General features: G+C 42.0%; 1 protein-coding gene across 7 annotated transcripts in view; it reads right to left on the bottom strand.

The window, feature by feature from the left end:
• Positions 1-7,075: 7,075 nt before the first annotated feature.
• CEP104 (centrosomal protein 104) overlaps positions 7,076-15,151 on the bottom strand; it is a 32,952-nt gene continuing 24,876 nt past the window's right edge. For 6 of the 7 annotated variants that reach the window (XM_039508766.1, XM_039508763.1, XM_039508762.1 and 3 more), the window contains exons 19-22: positions 13,515-13,653; positions 12,955-13,022; positions 12,179-12,269; positions 9,966-11,252 (exon numbers count right to left, since the gene is read on the bottom strand). In XM_039508766.1, coding sequence (XP_039364700.1) covers positions 11,116-11,252; positions 12,179-12,269; positions 12,955-13,022; positions 13,515-13,653 — 435 coding nt within the window. In that variant the 3' untranslated portion in view covers positions 9,966-11,115. Of the gene's footprint in view, positions 7,401-9,965; positions 11,253-12,178; positions 12,270-12,954; positions 13,023-13,514; positions 13,654-15,151 lie in introns of those variants that run through there. The other variant, XM_039508760.1, reaches the window with a different exon arrangement.

Here is a 15,151-nt window from a genome sequence, read left to right on the forward strand (position 1 = left end):
TGGGGTTGCTCGCCCGACCATAGAGAGCGGCGCGGAAGGCGGGTTAGAGTGTACAGCGCCACACCCGGCACTGCCATAGAGTGAGGGGCCGCCAGAGAGGCTAGAGGGTCGCGTTCCCATTTCCAAGGGAGGAGAGTGGCTATGGCTGCCATAGAGAGCAGCACAAAGGGAGGCTAGAGTGTCCCACTAGCCTCCCCCTTATTGCCAACCTGCCTGGAGTCACCTTGCAGGGTGGGGGTCTCAGCCCAGCTCTGGGACAGCTGGTGCCCGTAGCTGGGGGTGTGTCTACACTACAGCCAGGGCAGCTGGGCCATTGTAGCACTAGGGTCGCCAGTTCTGGTGGGATGAATTCCTGGACGTTTCATCACATGACATAACATTGAATTAGAGATTAATCTTTAATTCCTGGAGACTCCAGGACAATCCTGGCGGGTTGGCAACCCTATGTCGCACCGTAGCACAGATCCTACATCCATGGTTTTCCATTGGTGTAGGTAACTCAGAGCAGCCAACCCATCCCTCCCAGAGGCAGTACAGGCGGCAGCTAGGTCAACTGGGGGTTAGATTGATCTACCTACGTCATGCAGGGCATGGAATTGTTCACAGTCCTGAGCGGTGTAGCTAGGTCAAGCTCGTTTTTAAGTGTAGACCTGGCCTGTGTGTGCAAAGCCCAGGGCAGATTTTAGCCTGTGGCTGTTGCCTGGCTGCACCATTTTGTCACAAGGTGGCAGTGCCTATAAGGGCCCATTTTTTCACTTCAAAGGATGGGAAGTACCTTCTTTCACTGACATAAATGGGACTAAATGTACATGAAATGAGTGTGGTTAAAGGACATTGAAATGAGAGGGAGGGCTCGCTATCACAGCCTAGGTAGGCCGGGGATTCAGGGGAGAATCATTCTCCTTTTCCCCACCTCTGTTCTCCCAAAACTAAAAGTTTTGGTAAAACTTTTTGCAGCAAAAAGTTATGGTAAAAGACCATTAAGGTGCAAAGTCAATCACTCAAAAGTTAGGAAATGCCTAGGCAGCCTTAATTCATCTCCCTTCTGCATATGGATTATGATACAGTCTTTACATAAGCACATACAATTTTTTTTCCAAAGGAATTTGTCCCTTTAACTCCACACAGATTTGACCTTAATTATACAACATGTAACCTTTACATGTGAAATAAAATGTGTTAAAAATAAAACAGGAACTGTTTAATATCCCAACTAATTTAGAAAATGTTTTTTGGATACTTTGTGGACTTCCTGCAAATATGCATATTTGGATGCCCGATGATATATTTAAAAGATGAACATTTAATTGCTTTATTATTATTATTAACAAGAGACAATAATTAATCAACCTTATTTACAAGACTCCCCTATGAAGGGACTTGGGATTCTTCAAACAGTGAAAATGTAATAATTATAAACTAGAGCTATGCAAACTTTTTAGGAGACACAATATAAAAGCCAAACACTTAAAAAAGCCAAACCAAGAAGGATAATTAAATATACTCTCTTTTGGTATCATAAAGAATCAGTTCACATTTTCCTATCATACTGAAAGAAACTTCAAACAAATATACACTTATGTTACAGAAGCATGGATACCAACAAAATCAAATGCTCCCTGTGTCTTCAGAGTATGTCTCTAACTTCTAGTTGAAACACTAGGAGTGAATCTATTGCTCTGCCAACAGAGGGGGCATCTTGTCCACGTATGTATATTACCAGAAATCAAGATGACTAGTGACACATGTTGCTCAATTAGAGCAAGAAAATATTATAAAGGGGTGGTATAGCGAAGAATATTAATACTCTTGGCTTGCCAATAGTTTTGCACTTGCTTAAATTTAAGTTAGTGATCTGATCACTGGTCATTTACTGACAGCCAACGAGCTTTCCAGTTTTCCTGTTCTACTTCCCTGAGAGTTGAGCAATAATATGTGTGTTGTGATTATAGTAGATGTAAAATAATCTGTTTATTTGATAAAAAAAAATCGTATTCCCAATTTTCATACTTCTGATTTTCTAACAGTCAGGGCTAACTCTCAGTGCTCATTGCCTCGCTTAAAAGACTCACACAGCAACTTCTTTGTCAAGGTGGGTGAGGTACTGTCTGTCATTGGACCAGCTCCTGTGGGTGAGAGAGACAAGCTTGGGGCTTACCCCGAGCTCTTCTTCAGGGGTATGCGTGTGTGGGCAGGGGGTCATTTTGGACAAGCTGCACTGAATATGCCTGCACAGCAAGAAATGGAGTCACTGGGGTCATATTAACATCCCAGCCATCTGAGTTACGTAGCAAGTTTGCAGTGCTTTAAAACCCTGGTCCTATCTCCAAAAGCCTGCTTTGATCTGTGCTCATGCTGCACTCTTATTCCAACACCCAGCCAGACCTTGCAGCCCCAGGCTTACCAGCAGAGCCCTGCTAAGGCTGCACCCCATGCCTCTCCCCGTTATTGTTGGATGGGATCAACATGAGAAAGGCTGAACAATGCATTAAGTCAGGGAGGCCAGGAACTGCACTCCCTTCCCCCCTCTTCTCCGCACAGAGGGCCATGCTGGTATCTGCAACTCGGGCATCAAGCCAAGCAGTTCTGGGCTCAAGTGGTGGCCCAGGGAGCCTGTCCTAGTCTGGCAGGCCCGCCCTGGGGAGTGGCCCTGCAGTCGGCCCATGGCCAGGGCACCAGAAACACTCTGCACATCTCTTCATCTCTTGGGGTGGGCTAGCTCCAGGCTGGAGAAGTGGTAATCTGGAGCCAGACCTGCTGATGGTGCCCCCGGCAGGTGGCGAGCGCAGGGGCCCAGGCGGGGTGCATGGATGCCTAACTGCTGGCAGGGGTCTGCTGCCCAATATGGAAGGCAGCTGCTGCCTGTACGTGGTGCTGAGGACTGGCCTGAGCATCTCCTGTCTCCTGGCCATGCTGCTCACCCTGCACCATCTGCAGCAACTGGAGCCAGGGTCCAGGGGGCACTGGGCCCCCCAGTGCTGGTTCCAGTTGGCCCATAGTAGCCTGAGCCCGGGCTCCTCTTGGGAGCTGCTGTGCCCTTCCCTAAGGGGCAGGGCGCTAAGCTGTGAGGTGCCGGGTGCCCTGTGCTCGCTTGGGCAGGTGGCTGGGCGATTCCACCTCTTCCTACTGTACCGCCACTGCTGTTACTCAGCCACCCGAGAAATGCCAGGGCGACCACACTGCCCTGCTCTTCGCTGTCAGGTCAGGGCTGGAGCACTTTGAGTGGCAGGTGGCCGTGCGGGGCACGTGGGGCCACAAGCTGGAGGTGGCTGGGGCGGCCGGGTCCGGACCCTCTTCCTTATGGGCACCCTGCAGGTCAACTTCCTGCGCTGGTTCCACCGGCACTGCCCACAGGTCGAGTTCATCTTCCAAGGCAGCGACGTCTTCGCGCACACGGGTAACATGCTGGATTTCCTGGATCCCGGCACAGACTCCAACCTGCCCTGGCCCTTTGTTGGGGACATCAGCAGTGGAGCCTTCCCCATGTGGAACAGGCACAGCAGGTACTACATCCCCAAGGGGCTCTGTGACAATCCCTACCCCCTGTGCCGGTGGGGGAGGCTTCCTCATAGCCTCCACCTTGGCCAGAAGATTGTTCTTGGCCTCTGAGACAATCCAGCTCTTCCCCATTGACAATGTGTTCCTGGGCATATGCCCAAGGCCCACTTTTGGGACTGTCAGGTGCAGAAGCAGTGTTATGAACAGGGACTCTTGCTTCTACAAGGGCTTGGTGTTGGTGCACAGGATGACCCCAGAGGCATTACTAAGGATGTGGGAGCTTGTGCATGACAAGAGAATCAGCTGTGCTAGGACAGTTCATTTCACTTAACTCAAAAACCTCTGGCCAGAATGGCCCGGTATCATTAATGCTCCGGGGCCTTGCGATGAGCTGCTCTGCGCAGTGAAATCCTTTGCTTTGCAGCGTGACTGGGCATTGCCTCACCAGATTTACATTTCCTGCCCACTTCTACATTTATGCTGCTGCAGCTTTCTCAAAGAACAAAACCAAAGGCAAATTTGTGAACCCAGACCACAGCACCCTCTTGCCTCAGACACCAGTGATCAGCTTTAAACTAGGCCCCGAGAAAGGCTTGTTTTTATGAATAAATGAGACTTGTTGAGTCATCAATTAACTAGGTTTTTTTTTTAAACCTGGTTACAAGATACAAGGACAAATTCAGAGATCATGCGTTACATGGACATCAGTGTACCCTAAGGCAGGAACGCAAAGAGAGAGAGAGTGTGTGTGTGTGTGTGTGTGTGTGAGAGAGAGAGAGACAGTAGGAGAAACAACCAACAGCGAATACGTTTACTATGATGCAAGATAAAGCATGGTTCTCCCCTTGGAGACTACATTACATATTTTTATTCAGGTTTACACATGTTGATTAACCTCTAACTTCTTGTTCCAGATTTTCTCAGGGCATATTTTCAGGGGAAAATAATCAGTGATTTGGGTGCCTTGTTTGAGAAGAGCAGCTAAAAATCTGCTTTTCCTGGGTTCCCTTTTGATGTTCCTGAAAGGTGAGGTGCAGTTATATCAGTGAGCTGTGCCTGCAGCTCTAACTTCACCTGTGAAGGTTTTGTGTGGGAATTGAGTAAATCAGAAATCAAACCACTGGAAGGTTAGTGAGCTCAGCAGACAATAGCACACACAGGACAAAGCATGTTTGTCAAAAGCAGAGACACCATCAGTACTTGCTAAAATAGATGGAATTTTATTAAAATATAACAATAAAAATTATTTATTTATTTCATCCAAGTGTTAGCCCACTGCACATGATGGCTGAAGACGTCTAGGATCAGGCCTGCTCTCCAGAAATAGATTATTCTTATCAACCAAGGAAAAACATCACAACTGTTAAGTACTGAACAATCAAGTAATTTGTTGTAGTGGAATTCCAAGCAGAGGCCTAGGAGACTCTCCTGCAGAGAGTGGATGCTGTATGCTCTTGAAGTCTCTGCCATTTAGATAGATGAAAATATTGGCAGATAGTCTCAGAGCCCAGTACATTAAAATGGAAAAACCACAGAATAGGTGCCAAAGTCTGTTGTCTTTAGAAGTGATGCTGCAATACTGCTGAGCTAGGAGTGCACATGATCAGGTTGTTTTTTGGGGGGAGGGAATTCCTTTACCCCACAAGATGTGACCTTGCAAAATAGTTTTAGCTCTAGAATATTTTACTCCAGAACCCACAAAAGCCACTGGAAACATGTTTCATCTTTTATAGCATGGGAATATTTCTCATGTTTTTCACTCAGGAGTTTATTTTACCAAAAGATGGAAAACAGACTGCTGATTAAAAAGGAAGCAGTCCCATTAAATAATAATTTAAAAAATGTATCTATAATTGTGTTACTCTGTTTATTAATAAAGGTGTTCTGAGGTCTCTGAAAATTTCCACTTATCCACCTCTAAACTGTGTTTCTAATTCTAGATAGTTTAATAAGATTAAACCTCTATTTTGGGATTGCAATTTTGACTTCATAGTACGTGTTCAGATACATATAGACTATTACACACTCTAAAATCCTTATTAAAATGTGCATTTCCTAAACCGTTGCAAAAAACTTAATCTACCCTGGACTTAATTGAAGGAATTAAGGACTTAAAAGATGAATTCACAGGAGTTGCCATGGGGTACATATATTGTTATTTTAAATGCCGTGAGACAACAGGCTGCATCCTCGTTTCCTCCTGTGAATACATGCTTTCCAATCCATAGTACGTTTTTGTAAAATAGTTGAGATAATGTGGAAAAAAAGATCAGAAAAACTCTGTTACTATGTTACTAAAACCTTAGGTATTACCCTACTATATTTACTTTGACAAACAGAATTTTAAACCTACTTTTTTTTCACCATTTATGCTGTGTTTACTTTTTGCACATCCGTCACTGGGGACAATGAAAACAGAACTGGTCTGTCTTGTCACTTTCACAAAGTTGTGTTTGGATCACAACCCTGAAGGGGAAAGTTTATATTTAAACAAAGTTTCCACTGAAAATTAAAAACACACACAAATACAAAAACATTGAAAAGCTTTAAAAAGTAACAGCATTCCTTTGGGTCTGATCTATACCAGCAAACCTTATAGCCATAACCTAACCGCAGTGGAACTGCTGAAGGCAGCAGATGTTGAAGTTGTAGTGTAGGGCTCAGCTATTTTTGCTAGTCTCATCTAACTTTGCTCAATAGCTGAATGACATCAGTGAGGTGCAGCTCCTTAGTGCTAGCAACGGTATGCGTGGAACAGTGATAAACCTGCCAGTGCTTTAAGCCCTGAGGTGCATAGACCTGCAGAGAACAGAATTTGTGCTGCCTCGAGAGTGAGTTACAGCGATGATGTTTACTAGGGCAGATGCAGCCAACAGAAATTTGGATCCATTCTGCTCATCCCAGAAGCTTGGAATGTTAGAAGAGAAAAAGTTATTTACAATATGTAATCCTGAGTTTATTCATAGAGAGAGGAGCTGCTTGCATTTTAGAATTTCATAGTGCTAGCCTGGAGAAAAAAAGAGTACCGTTCTCCTTTACACAACACAAAACCCATGTGCAACATTCAAAAACTATCAAAATAATGTGAGAATGGACTTAGTAGGTCAGACCAATGGTCCATCTAGCCCAGTATCCTGTCTCTGACAGTGGCAGTGGCCAGGCTTCAGGGGGATCCACAGGTCTTTAGCCATTGGTTGATCTATTCTCCATGAACTTATCTAGTTCTTCTTTTAACTAAGTTTATTTTTGGCCATCACAAAGCTGTTTCATACTCTGGATCATCTTTGATGCCTTTCTCTGACTTTTTTTTTTTTTTATATGGAACCAGTTCAGCCCCAAATTTATCAGCTATTCAAAATGATGAGTAACAGAAAATATGGCCTTTATTCTAATTCCTGGGATTAAACCTTTCCAGACAGGAGTAGGTCCACTGAATTCCATGCATAAAAGATGACAGGTTTGGGCCATTCAAAGGTAAGCTGTACTCTGGGATCTTATCAACTGACCCTACAGTCACTACACGAGCTAACTCTAAGCAAAGTCAACAGGACTTTTGCCTGCATAAGGGACTCCATGATCAGGTTCTAAAATAGGGACAGAGTTTAATTTCTAACAAATATGTGAAGGAGTGTTTAAAGGTTACATACAACAGGATTTCAAATGCAAGTGCTGCAATGTGCTTATAAAATTCATAGACATGTACAGAGCGCACAAACAAGCTCTATAAAAACTGTACACTACAAATATAGTATTGTATATACAAAATACAATAAATACAGCAAATTCGTATCAATGTGGCAAAAGAAAAAAATATTGCTTTCAGATTACTATAATCCCGTCTTTCTGAATCCTGCTGTGGACAGTGGTGCAGAACAATTAATTTTATCTCGGAAGGAAATGTCCTGAAATTTACAATGAATAAAAGTTGTTAAAATTCAGGCACACCCTGGATTAAAACACACTACACCTCAGAACTCAGTGTTCTGTTTAAAGCAAAACTGCACAGTGGAATGTCTATTTATGAATGTTTATTTTACTAAAAAGCTAATGAGAGAAACTGTTGTTATGAAATTAGGGCCCTGAAAATAGCCCGGGGAGAAGGTCACTAGAGCTAAAGCTTTAAAAATCTTTTTTTTAAAAAAGAGATTTTTATTTTTTTTTAGTAATTATAGTTCTTAAAACCCTTTCCCATTTTTAAGGCAATATTCAACCAACCTCTGGGATTCTATTTAGAGCTGAGTCTTGGCATTAACTAGGATTTGGGCAGCACTCCTCCTTGAAAAGTCTAAACTTATGATTAAACAAAAGGGAAGGCCAAATTTCACTAAGGGTACTGGCTCTCTCCTCTCAGTATAAACAGCTTTTCTTAGTGTCTCCAAGTATCATTTTGGTGGCTGAGCTACAGAGGGGAAATCAGTCTCAAGACTATACCCCTCCCCTAATGCTACCAGCAGTGGAGCTACACTGGTGGCAAATAATGGGTCAAAAATTTCCTAGAGAGAGACAACCTATGAGGTGTAGCACATTTTCCTTCTCAGGCAGTCAGTGCTCCTGCTAATACCTAAGGAAGCTGCTTGTCCACACACACAAGGGCATACAGTTACACATTTTACTATACATTTATAGTAGTGTTGTTAGTAACAATTTAATGAACTGCAAATTCCTGTGGTTATACAATCTGTTCCCTTCTAATCAAGAAGTATTTTCTCCTGCAACAGACACTTTCCCCTCCCACTCTATAGCCTTTACTGGTAGCAGGTTTCTATTAGCCCACTCTTACAATATCAAACAATTCTATCTAAAGGAACCTTTTGCCATCCCCACAGACTACTGGGCAGTGGAGCAACAATCTTATTCAGCTCTTTGGGAGGAAAGTGATGTAGAAGTGCAGCATGTTATGTTAAAAGTTAAACAATAAATAGATTAGGTTAACACTTCAAACAGCTGCTCATGAACACATAGCTGTAGAATAAGCTAGACTGCGGGTGAAATTCAGCCCCACTGAAGTCAATAGCAAGACTTCTATTGAATTCAACGGGGCCAGGATTTCACCTGCCTTTTTATGAATAGGTTTGTCTCTTATTTGCAATTCAGAAAGTGTTATGTTGTCTGAGCAAATAGGATGGAGAAATCATTGACGGAGACTACGTGGCTATCAAAGAGGCTATTTAAATAGCAACTTTTCTGGCACTTTGACTTAAAAAAAAAAAAAATGTATTGGGAACTTTTATTGTCCATCGGAGAAACACATTTTGGTATATGTACTGCACTAACTGTGCACAGCAAATGCATGTCGTAAAACCCACTGAAAAGTGTAGTAAAAGCCTTTGAACAGTAACTTCTCTCCTTCTAGAGAAACTATTTTTCAAAGCTACACTTCCTGGTAGCTTTTACTCACAGACATGTATTGTTATAAGGGCTGATCCAAAACCCACTGAAGTCAATTGGAATCTTTCTATTAAACTTCACTGAGAGTCGAATTAGGTCCTAAATGAAGTATAAATTATTGTTACAGAAAAATACTATGCACAATCTCAGTTTAGAAACATAGCAGTTTTGAGCTGAAGCATCCAAGAGAAATGACTAGCTTTTTACAGTTCTGTAAGTTAAATGACCAAAATTATTTTGTCCACTTTTGCTAAAACAAAATTTGCCCCCTCAACCAATAACCTGCCTCCCAGAATGATTAGAAACCCCTGAACAAATGGGATTGCTGTAGATACATTGATGGTACTTTAATTAAGGCTCAGTCAATGGGTGTTGCTGAATTACTATCAAATCATGTTAGTACGTGGCATAATGGATAATTACAGTCTCCAGAGAATGGGATTTTTTTTTGCTTTACAAGATTTTAGGGTGGATAACAGAGAACAAGGCAGTTGACAAAAACTTTTCAGATTCTTGTCCTGCTTATAAACTGGGCACCTTATGGGTAGAGAGAAACTACAGGTTGGGTCTTGCAGGATTCAAAATATGTTCCTGGCCTGCGCTGGTGACTCTCCAATGTTATTTCTGAATTAAACAGCTCTGGTAGAGTTTTAATTTAGGGAAATTGCTATTTCACAAGATCACTGTTCCAAGCGTGTATCTGTTCACACGAGTCCATCTAATCATATTTATAAAATAATTGTTTTGGAAGTACAATCTGCTTTTTTAAACGTGACTTTAACTGACAGAATAATTTATGCTTAAGCCCTTGTTATAAATGTCTAACAGGTACTCTGTATAAACAGGTATATTTTTCTATGTATACATAGTTATAATATAAAAGCTGCTACCTGAAATATTCGTTATACTCATCATATCAAACATGGATCTGGAGGTAAGACAGCTTACCCAAAAGAATGTAAGAGCAGTTAAAGTTTTTCTAGAAAGAGCATATTGTTTACTCACATCATTCTGTGGCTACGTAACATTGGCCAGCTAGAGAATTTCAAGGTGTCTAGTAAAGGAATACTTTTAGCTGCTCAAGACTTACTTTCTACTTTAATTTTTGTTAGCTGTACATTAGAACAGTTGGGTTGTGACACTCCTATGACACAAACTTAACGACAGCAAGGCTACTGTGATTGCAATACAGCTACTGTGTTTCTAATATTCAGTGATGTGTTTCAAAGCCTAAATATGATAATTTCTTTGTAGACTGGTTTTGATTTGCTGGAGTGGTGCAGAAATATACACAGTAGACCTATACTGTAGGTAAGTGATACTATAGTCTTCTTGTAGCTCTATTTCTGTACAACTAGTACTTATTTCCCCTCAATCAGGTGTGTAGTGACACTATTACTTTTACTGTGTCACACAACCAAGCAAGTTTTGGCAAAGAACAATTACCAACAAATTTTATAGTGACTTCATTAAACTGATAAAGTCATATGATACAATGATTGCATTTGGGGAGTATTTGTAAGCGAACATTAGCTTTGGTTCAAAGGAACAGATACCGCAAAGCTTTGTTCTGAAAACCTGATTTAGTTTGAATCAGAAGGGCTAGAGTCTCAGCTATGCCCCGAGGAAGGGCCAAAAGAGAGCCAGTTGTGGCATCCTGATCCTGGGGCCAGTTCCTTACTTGTCCTAGCATCCAGGATGCTCTTGTTACACTAGCTACCACCCTAGTCCCATGGGACAATACACTGACCAGGGACAGCCGAAGCATGCTATATTTTGGCCAGGATCTCTACATTGGTTGCTGCTGCAGTGGATAGCTCAGGATCTGGCTATGCAGGATCTATACTACTAGGGACTCCCCCGGGCTGAGAGAATCCTCATCAGGGAAGGTTCAGCTGCTTTCTGCTCCCTCCATGCTATTGGGGAAGTGCAAAAGGAGTGCAGCAGGCCAGAGGCTCTGTCCCCAAAAGACTGCTCATCACTAAAAGTGAGATGCAGGTTCTTGGGATAATTATACACAACACTGCACGGAGAGAACCAATATATAAGTGTTAACTATTGGGTAAATGAAGCAGTCAAACACTATTTGTGGTTGATAAACAGCAGTGTGTAGTTCAGGTGAAATGGATGACGTGGGGCTCCTATCACTTGTAAACAAATCTTGGAAATGTTGTGCATCACATAAAACTTGCTCAGTTATGGAGACAAAGGAAACAAGTACTTCTCATGTCATCGCTTTGCATATGTTCTGCCAGTGCTTTTATTCAGGCCCCCTTTTGGGGTAGGGATCTTGCTTCCTACAGAGGGGGATCGAACCTTTGTTGCAGTAGGACCTGATTTGTTTATGGTTAATCCTGCTGCTTTGCCTGGGAAAAGAACATACAGATTATCAATCACAAACAAATACTGCACATTTCTTGCATTTCAAGTACATGACTGAGCTACAACATTGACAGAAATAATAAGATAGTCTTTGAAGTGACAGGATTATTCACAGGCATGGTAATAGGAGATGGATCGTAAATTTGAATCCAGGCTAGGGAGTAAACATTAACATCTGACATCAACATACCGTCAGCTTGTTCAGAGGCCCACCGTATGTGACACGAGTCCATGGTCAGAGTTCAGTTCCCATCTACCTACCTGCCTCAGGCATTTGTATGATGCTTATCAACCTAGTGTCCTAATTTCTAGTTCTCTACAGGACAGATAAAGACTACCTATTCACTTCACTCTGCCCCATAGTTAGGATTAGATTAGCATCTCCAACTGGCCCTTCTCAGGCCTGAGGCACATTGACAGTATAGCATTTAAGCGGCTCTCTGTGCACTACTGTATCTGTTCGGTTCATAGCGTAACGTAGGATATAAGAGGGCAACTACAGCAAGACCAGCAAAGAATCCTGTGGCACCTTATAGACTAACAGACGTTTTAGAGCATGAGCTTTTGTGGGTGAATACCCACTTCGTCAAGACGAGTCTTTGGGGTATGCTGCTCCATAAAACGAGACAAACGATAAAACAAAATTAAAAATGATGCAACTTCTCCATTCCATTCCAACAGCGCATCTGTGCTGAAGTCATTGAGATTGACTGGAGTATCAGAGGGTAATTTGCCCTGTGTGTGCTATTCTATACCAACATATTTAGAAATACAGAGTCAGCATATACAAATACTTGAATAATGCATTCAGCTGTTATTGACTAAGGATCCACTTGTTTTCTAGAATAGAGCCTTCTGCTTAAATAGGTAAACAAAGTGAAAAGCATAGTAATCACAAGGAAATCCATACCAGGCTGCATCAGCAGAGTTTTATTGAGTGTATGCGTCCTCCGCAGATTCATTTTACAGCCATCTTTGCCCATTAAGTGAGATTTCCACGCCTATGATAAATTAAGAAACAAGCGGTGTTACAAAAGCAGAGAAATAGCAGGTCTTTCATACGAATGCTATTTCTGTATCTACACATGTGCAGGCATGCGCATGCACATGCACGTTTTACAGCATGAAAGGAAAAATGAAATGCTAGGTGTTATTTTACTGAGAAAAGCAAGCAGATTTCAATAGTTTTGGCCCGCACTGAGGACAAAATCAGGAACATCTCACAGACAGCGTGGGTTTAAGATGACACGCTGTCTCATTCTTTTGCCTATTAACTACTGTCTTGATCAGATTTAGAAGAGACCTCTGAATGAAAGCCAAACAGGGATAATCAATGCCTGCTGTAACCTGAACAAGCCTAAATGTAACTCCATCAAATCACTTCGCAAAGCAAATTAAGGTGGCAGGAGAATTAGAGGCATCCCTTTCTGCTCCAAGAGCTGATCTCAAAAGAAGCAAGATGGCCATTAAAATCCTGTTTAGCACAGCCTTTGAAAGTAGTTTGCTACCAGTTGGCATTTACTATCATTGTCCTAGAATCTGAAACCACAGGCAGAGACTGCAGGCACTTTTTGATATGGTTATGTTCAGGCAATGTAGGTAATTTCAGTGTTAAAGGACAAATTATTGAAGTCTTAGTGACAAGACTAGCAAGACCAATTTGCCATTACACTCATTTTCTCTTACCTCCTCTCCTGGGGCGAAGTTTTCATGGCACAATGGACAATGGTTTGCCACCTTTTCTGGTTTTGCAGCTGAAATGATTAGAAAGAGAAAAAAAAAAAGTTACGCTATTGCCATGTGCTTTGCCAAATGCAAGAGGAACAGACTGATCTCTGCCAGTTTCTGTGAGCAAAAGATGGAACTGGCTGCTATTCTACCTTCCCCTGCCTAGTCAAGAAACCGATCTCATTATCAAGAGGAAAAAATGAAAAGGGAAGAGAGAACAGCTAACACAGAAGTGCCTTCAGCTTGTTCTACAGTGATGAGGAGCAAACTAAACTGTGGAGCAATCTTCAGGAGTTTTCTGTTCTTGCTCAGAAGACACTCCCACGTGCATTAATAGGAGCTAAGTGCAGGGAGCACTGAAAGGCAAACACATTTAGGCCAAAAATATTCAATCCTTAGCCTCACGTTAGGATTCCAAATCCATAGTTCAGCACCTAAATAGAAGTGGCCTGGTTTTCCAAAGGTATTGAGTCCTAGCAGCTCCCCAGGCTTCACTTATTCCATTTGAAACTACTCACGATTGCAAGTCTTGCCCTTCACATGTTTGGGCAGTTCCTCTTTTGGAATGGCCTCACTACAGCGCTGACATTTCCCAAAGCCATCTTTTTTATCACACTCAGTCAGCAAGTGCTCTGTCAGGCTTGCTATCTCCACCACCTGCAACAGGAAACCAGACAGGTGGCTGAGAACAGAAGAGATACAGGAATAGACTTGTATTGTGCTATGAAATTAAGAATAATATTTTCAAAAGATCTCAAGTGACTTTAGAGCTCAAGCCTCATTTTTAAAAGTGACGTAGGCACTTACAAGCCTAAATGTCATTGAAAATCAATGAGACTTGGGCTCCTAATTCACCTTTGAAAATGGGGCTCAGGGTAAAATTTCAAAAATGCCTAAATCTGATAAAACTCTGCTTGTGTTTCTTACACATGTAACCTGCAAATTTAAAGTGAAAAGGTATCATTATAGGCTTAAAAATAAAACAAGGAAAGATACCTTAGAACTTGTTCCTATGTTTAACTCTATTCTTATCTTTAAATACAGTTGTTAGAAATGATTCCATGTATTGTACTGTGTATGAACATAGAAGTTGCTAACACTGCATGTATGTCCAGGCAGGCACTGGGACAAAACAGGAACACATGCTTCTTTCTGGGATAATCTTTGCACAACATAGCTAGCAGCGTCTAGACAGATGCTTCCAAAGCCACCTTGACTGCCAGTGGTTGAGTAAATCAATGAAAGATTCACATTGAACACCTCAGTAAGGGCTCCTAGGCCAAGTTCATCCTGAAATAAATGGATGCAATTCCCTTGGAAGTCTCAGGTAGAAGTTGGTCACAAAGCAGATGCAAATATTGAAGTAAATTTGGACTGATCTAAAAGTCAGTGGGTGTACAAAATAATGGAGCTTACACACTAAAGAACAGAAAGATAGAGGTGGGAGGAGAAAGAGGAAAAGCAATTGAAATAAGCTATCCCAGGCCTCTCTCACTTTTTAGTGCTTGTTTTAATTGCTTCTCCTGCTACATCCCTCCTCTTCTCCCCACCCAAAGTGTAAGTTAAATTGAAAGTGCAAAACAAATGTATGACAAATTAGAGCAAGTTACTCGACAAGTAACACTGGAATGTTAAAATGCCCCCCAAAATAAATACATATCTGAAACAGGGCCCATACTAAGCTGGTTAGTAGTCATATGGCATGCTGCCTTGTTCTCCAGAATCTCATGTGTGATCATATTTTGAACATCTGCGCAATCAACTCTGACTATGTGTCTTCGGTGGGCAGAGCTGATTTTGTGGGTGGAGTTTGGAAGAGTATCACTAACTTCTCCTCCCCCAATATGACATTTGGTCTGAAATGATTTAGAATTTCACACACAGCAAGAGCTCTGATTTTCACACATGCATCTGCAGCTTATACTGCGTAGCAGTGATTCCTCTATAGATGTGACACTGCCTTTCCTTCCAAACAACACTATTTAAAAGGTATTTGTCCTAACCCAGAAGAGAGATCCCCTTCCTTTCCAGTTTCCTCATTCTAATGGTGCTGTTACATTTTAAATGGACAAGTATGTTGAGCAGCTTTACTTTGGTTGTTAATCTGGTTCCTTATACTGCTCGTCTCATGTTATTGTCCATGACAATGATTTTG

The sequence above is a fragment of the Mauremys reevesii genome, linkage group 21 (assembly GCF_016161935.1).
Source record: "Mauremys reevesii isolate NIE-2019 linkage group 21, ASM1616193v1, whole genome shotgun sequence".
Classification (NCBI taxonomy): domain Eukaryota; kingdom Metazoa; phylum Chordata; order Testudines; family Geoemydidae; genus Mauremys; species Mauremys reevesii.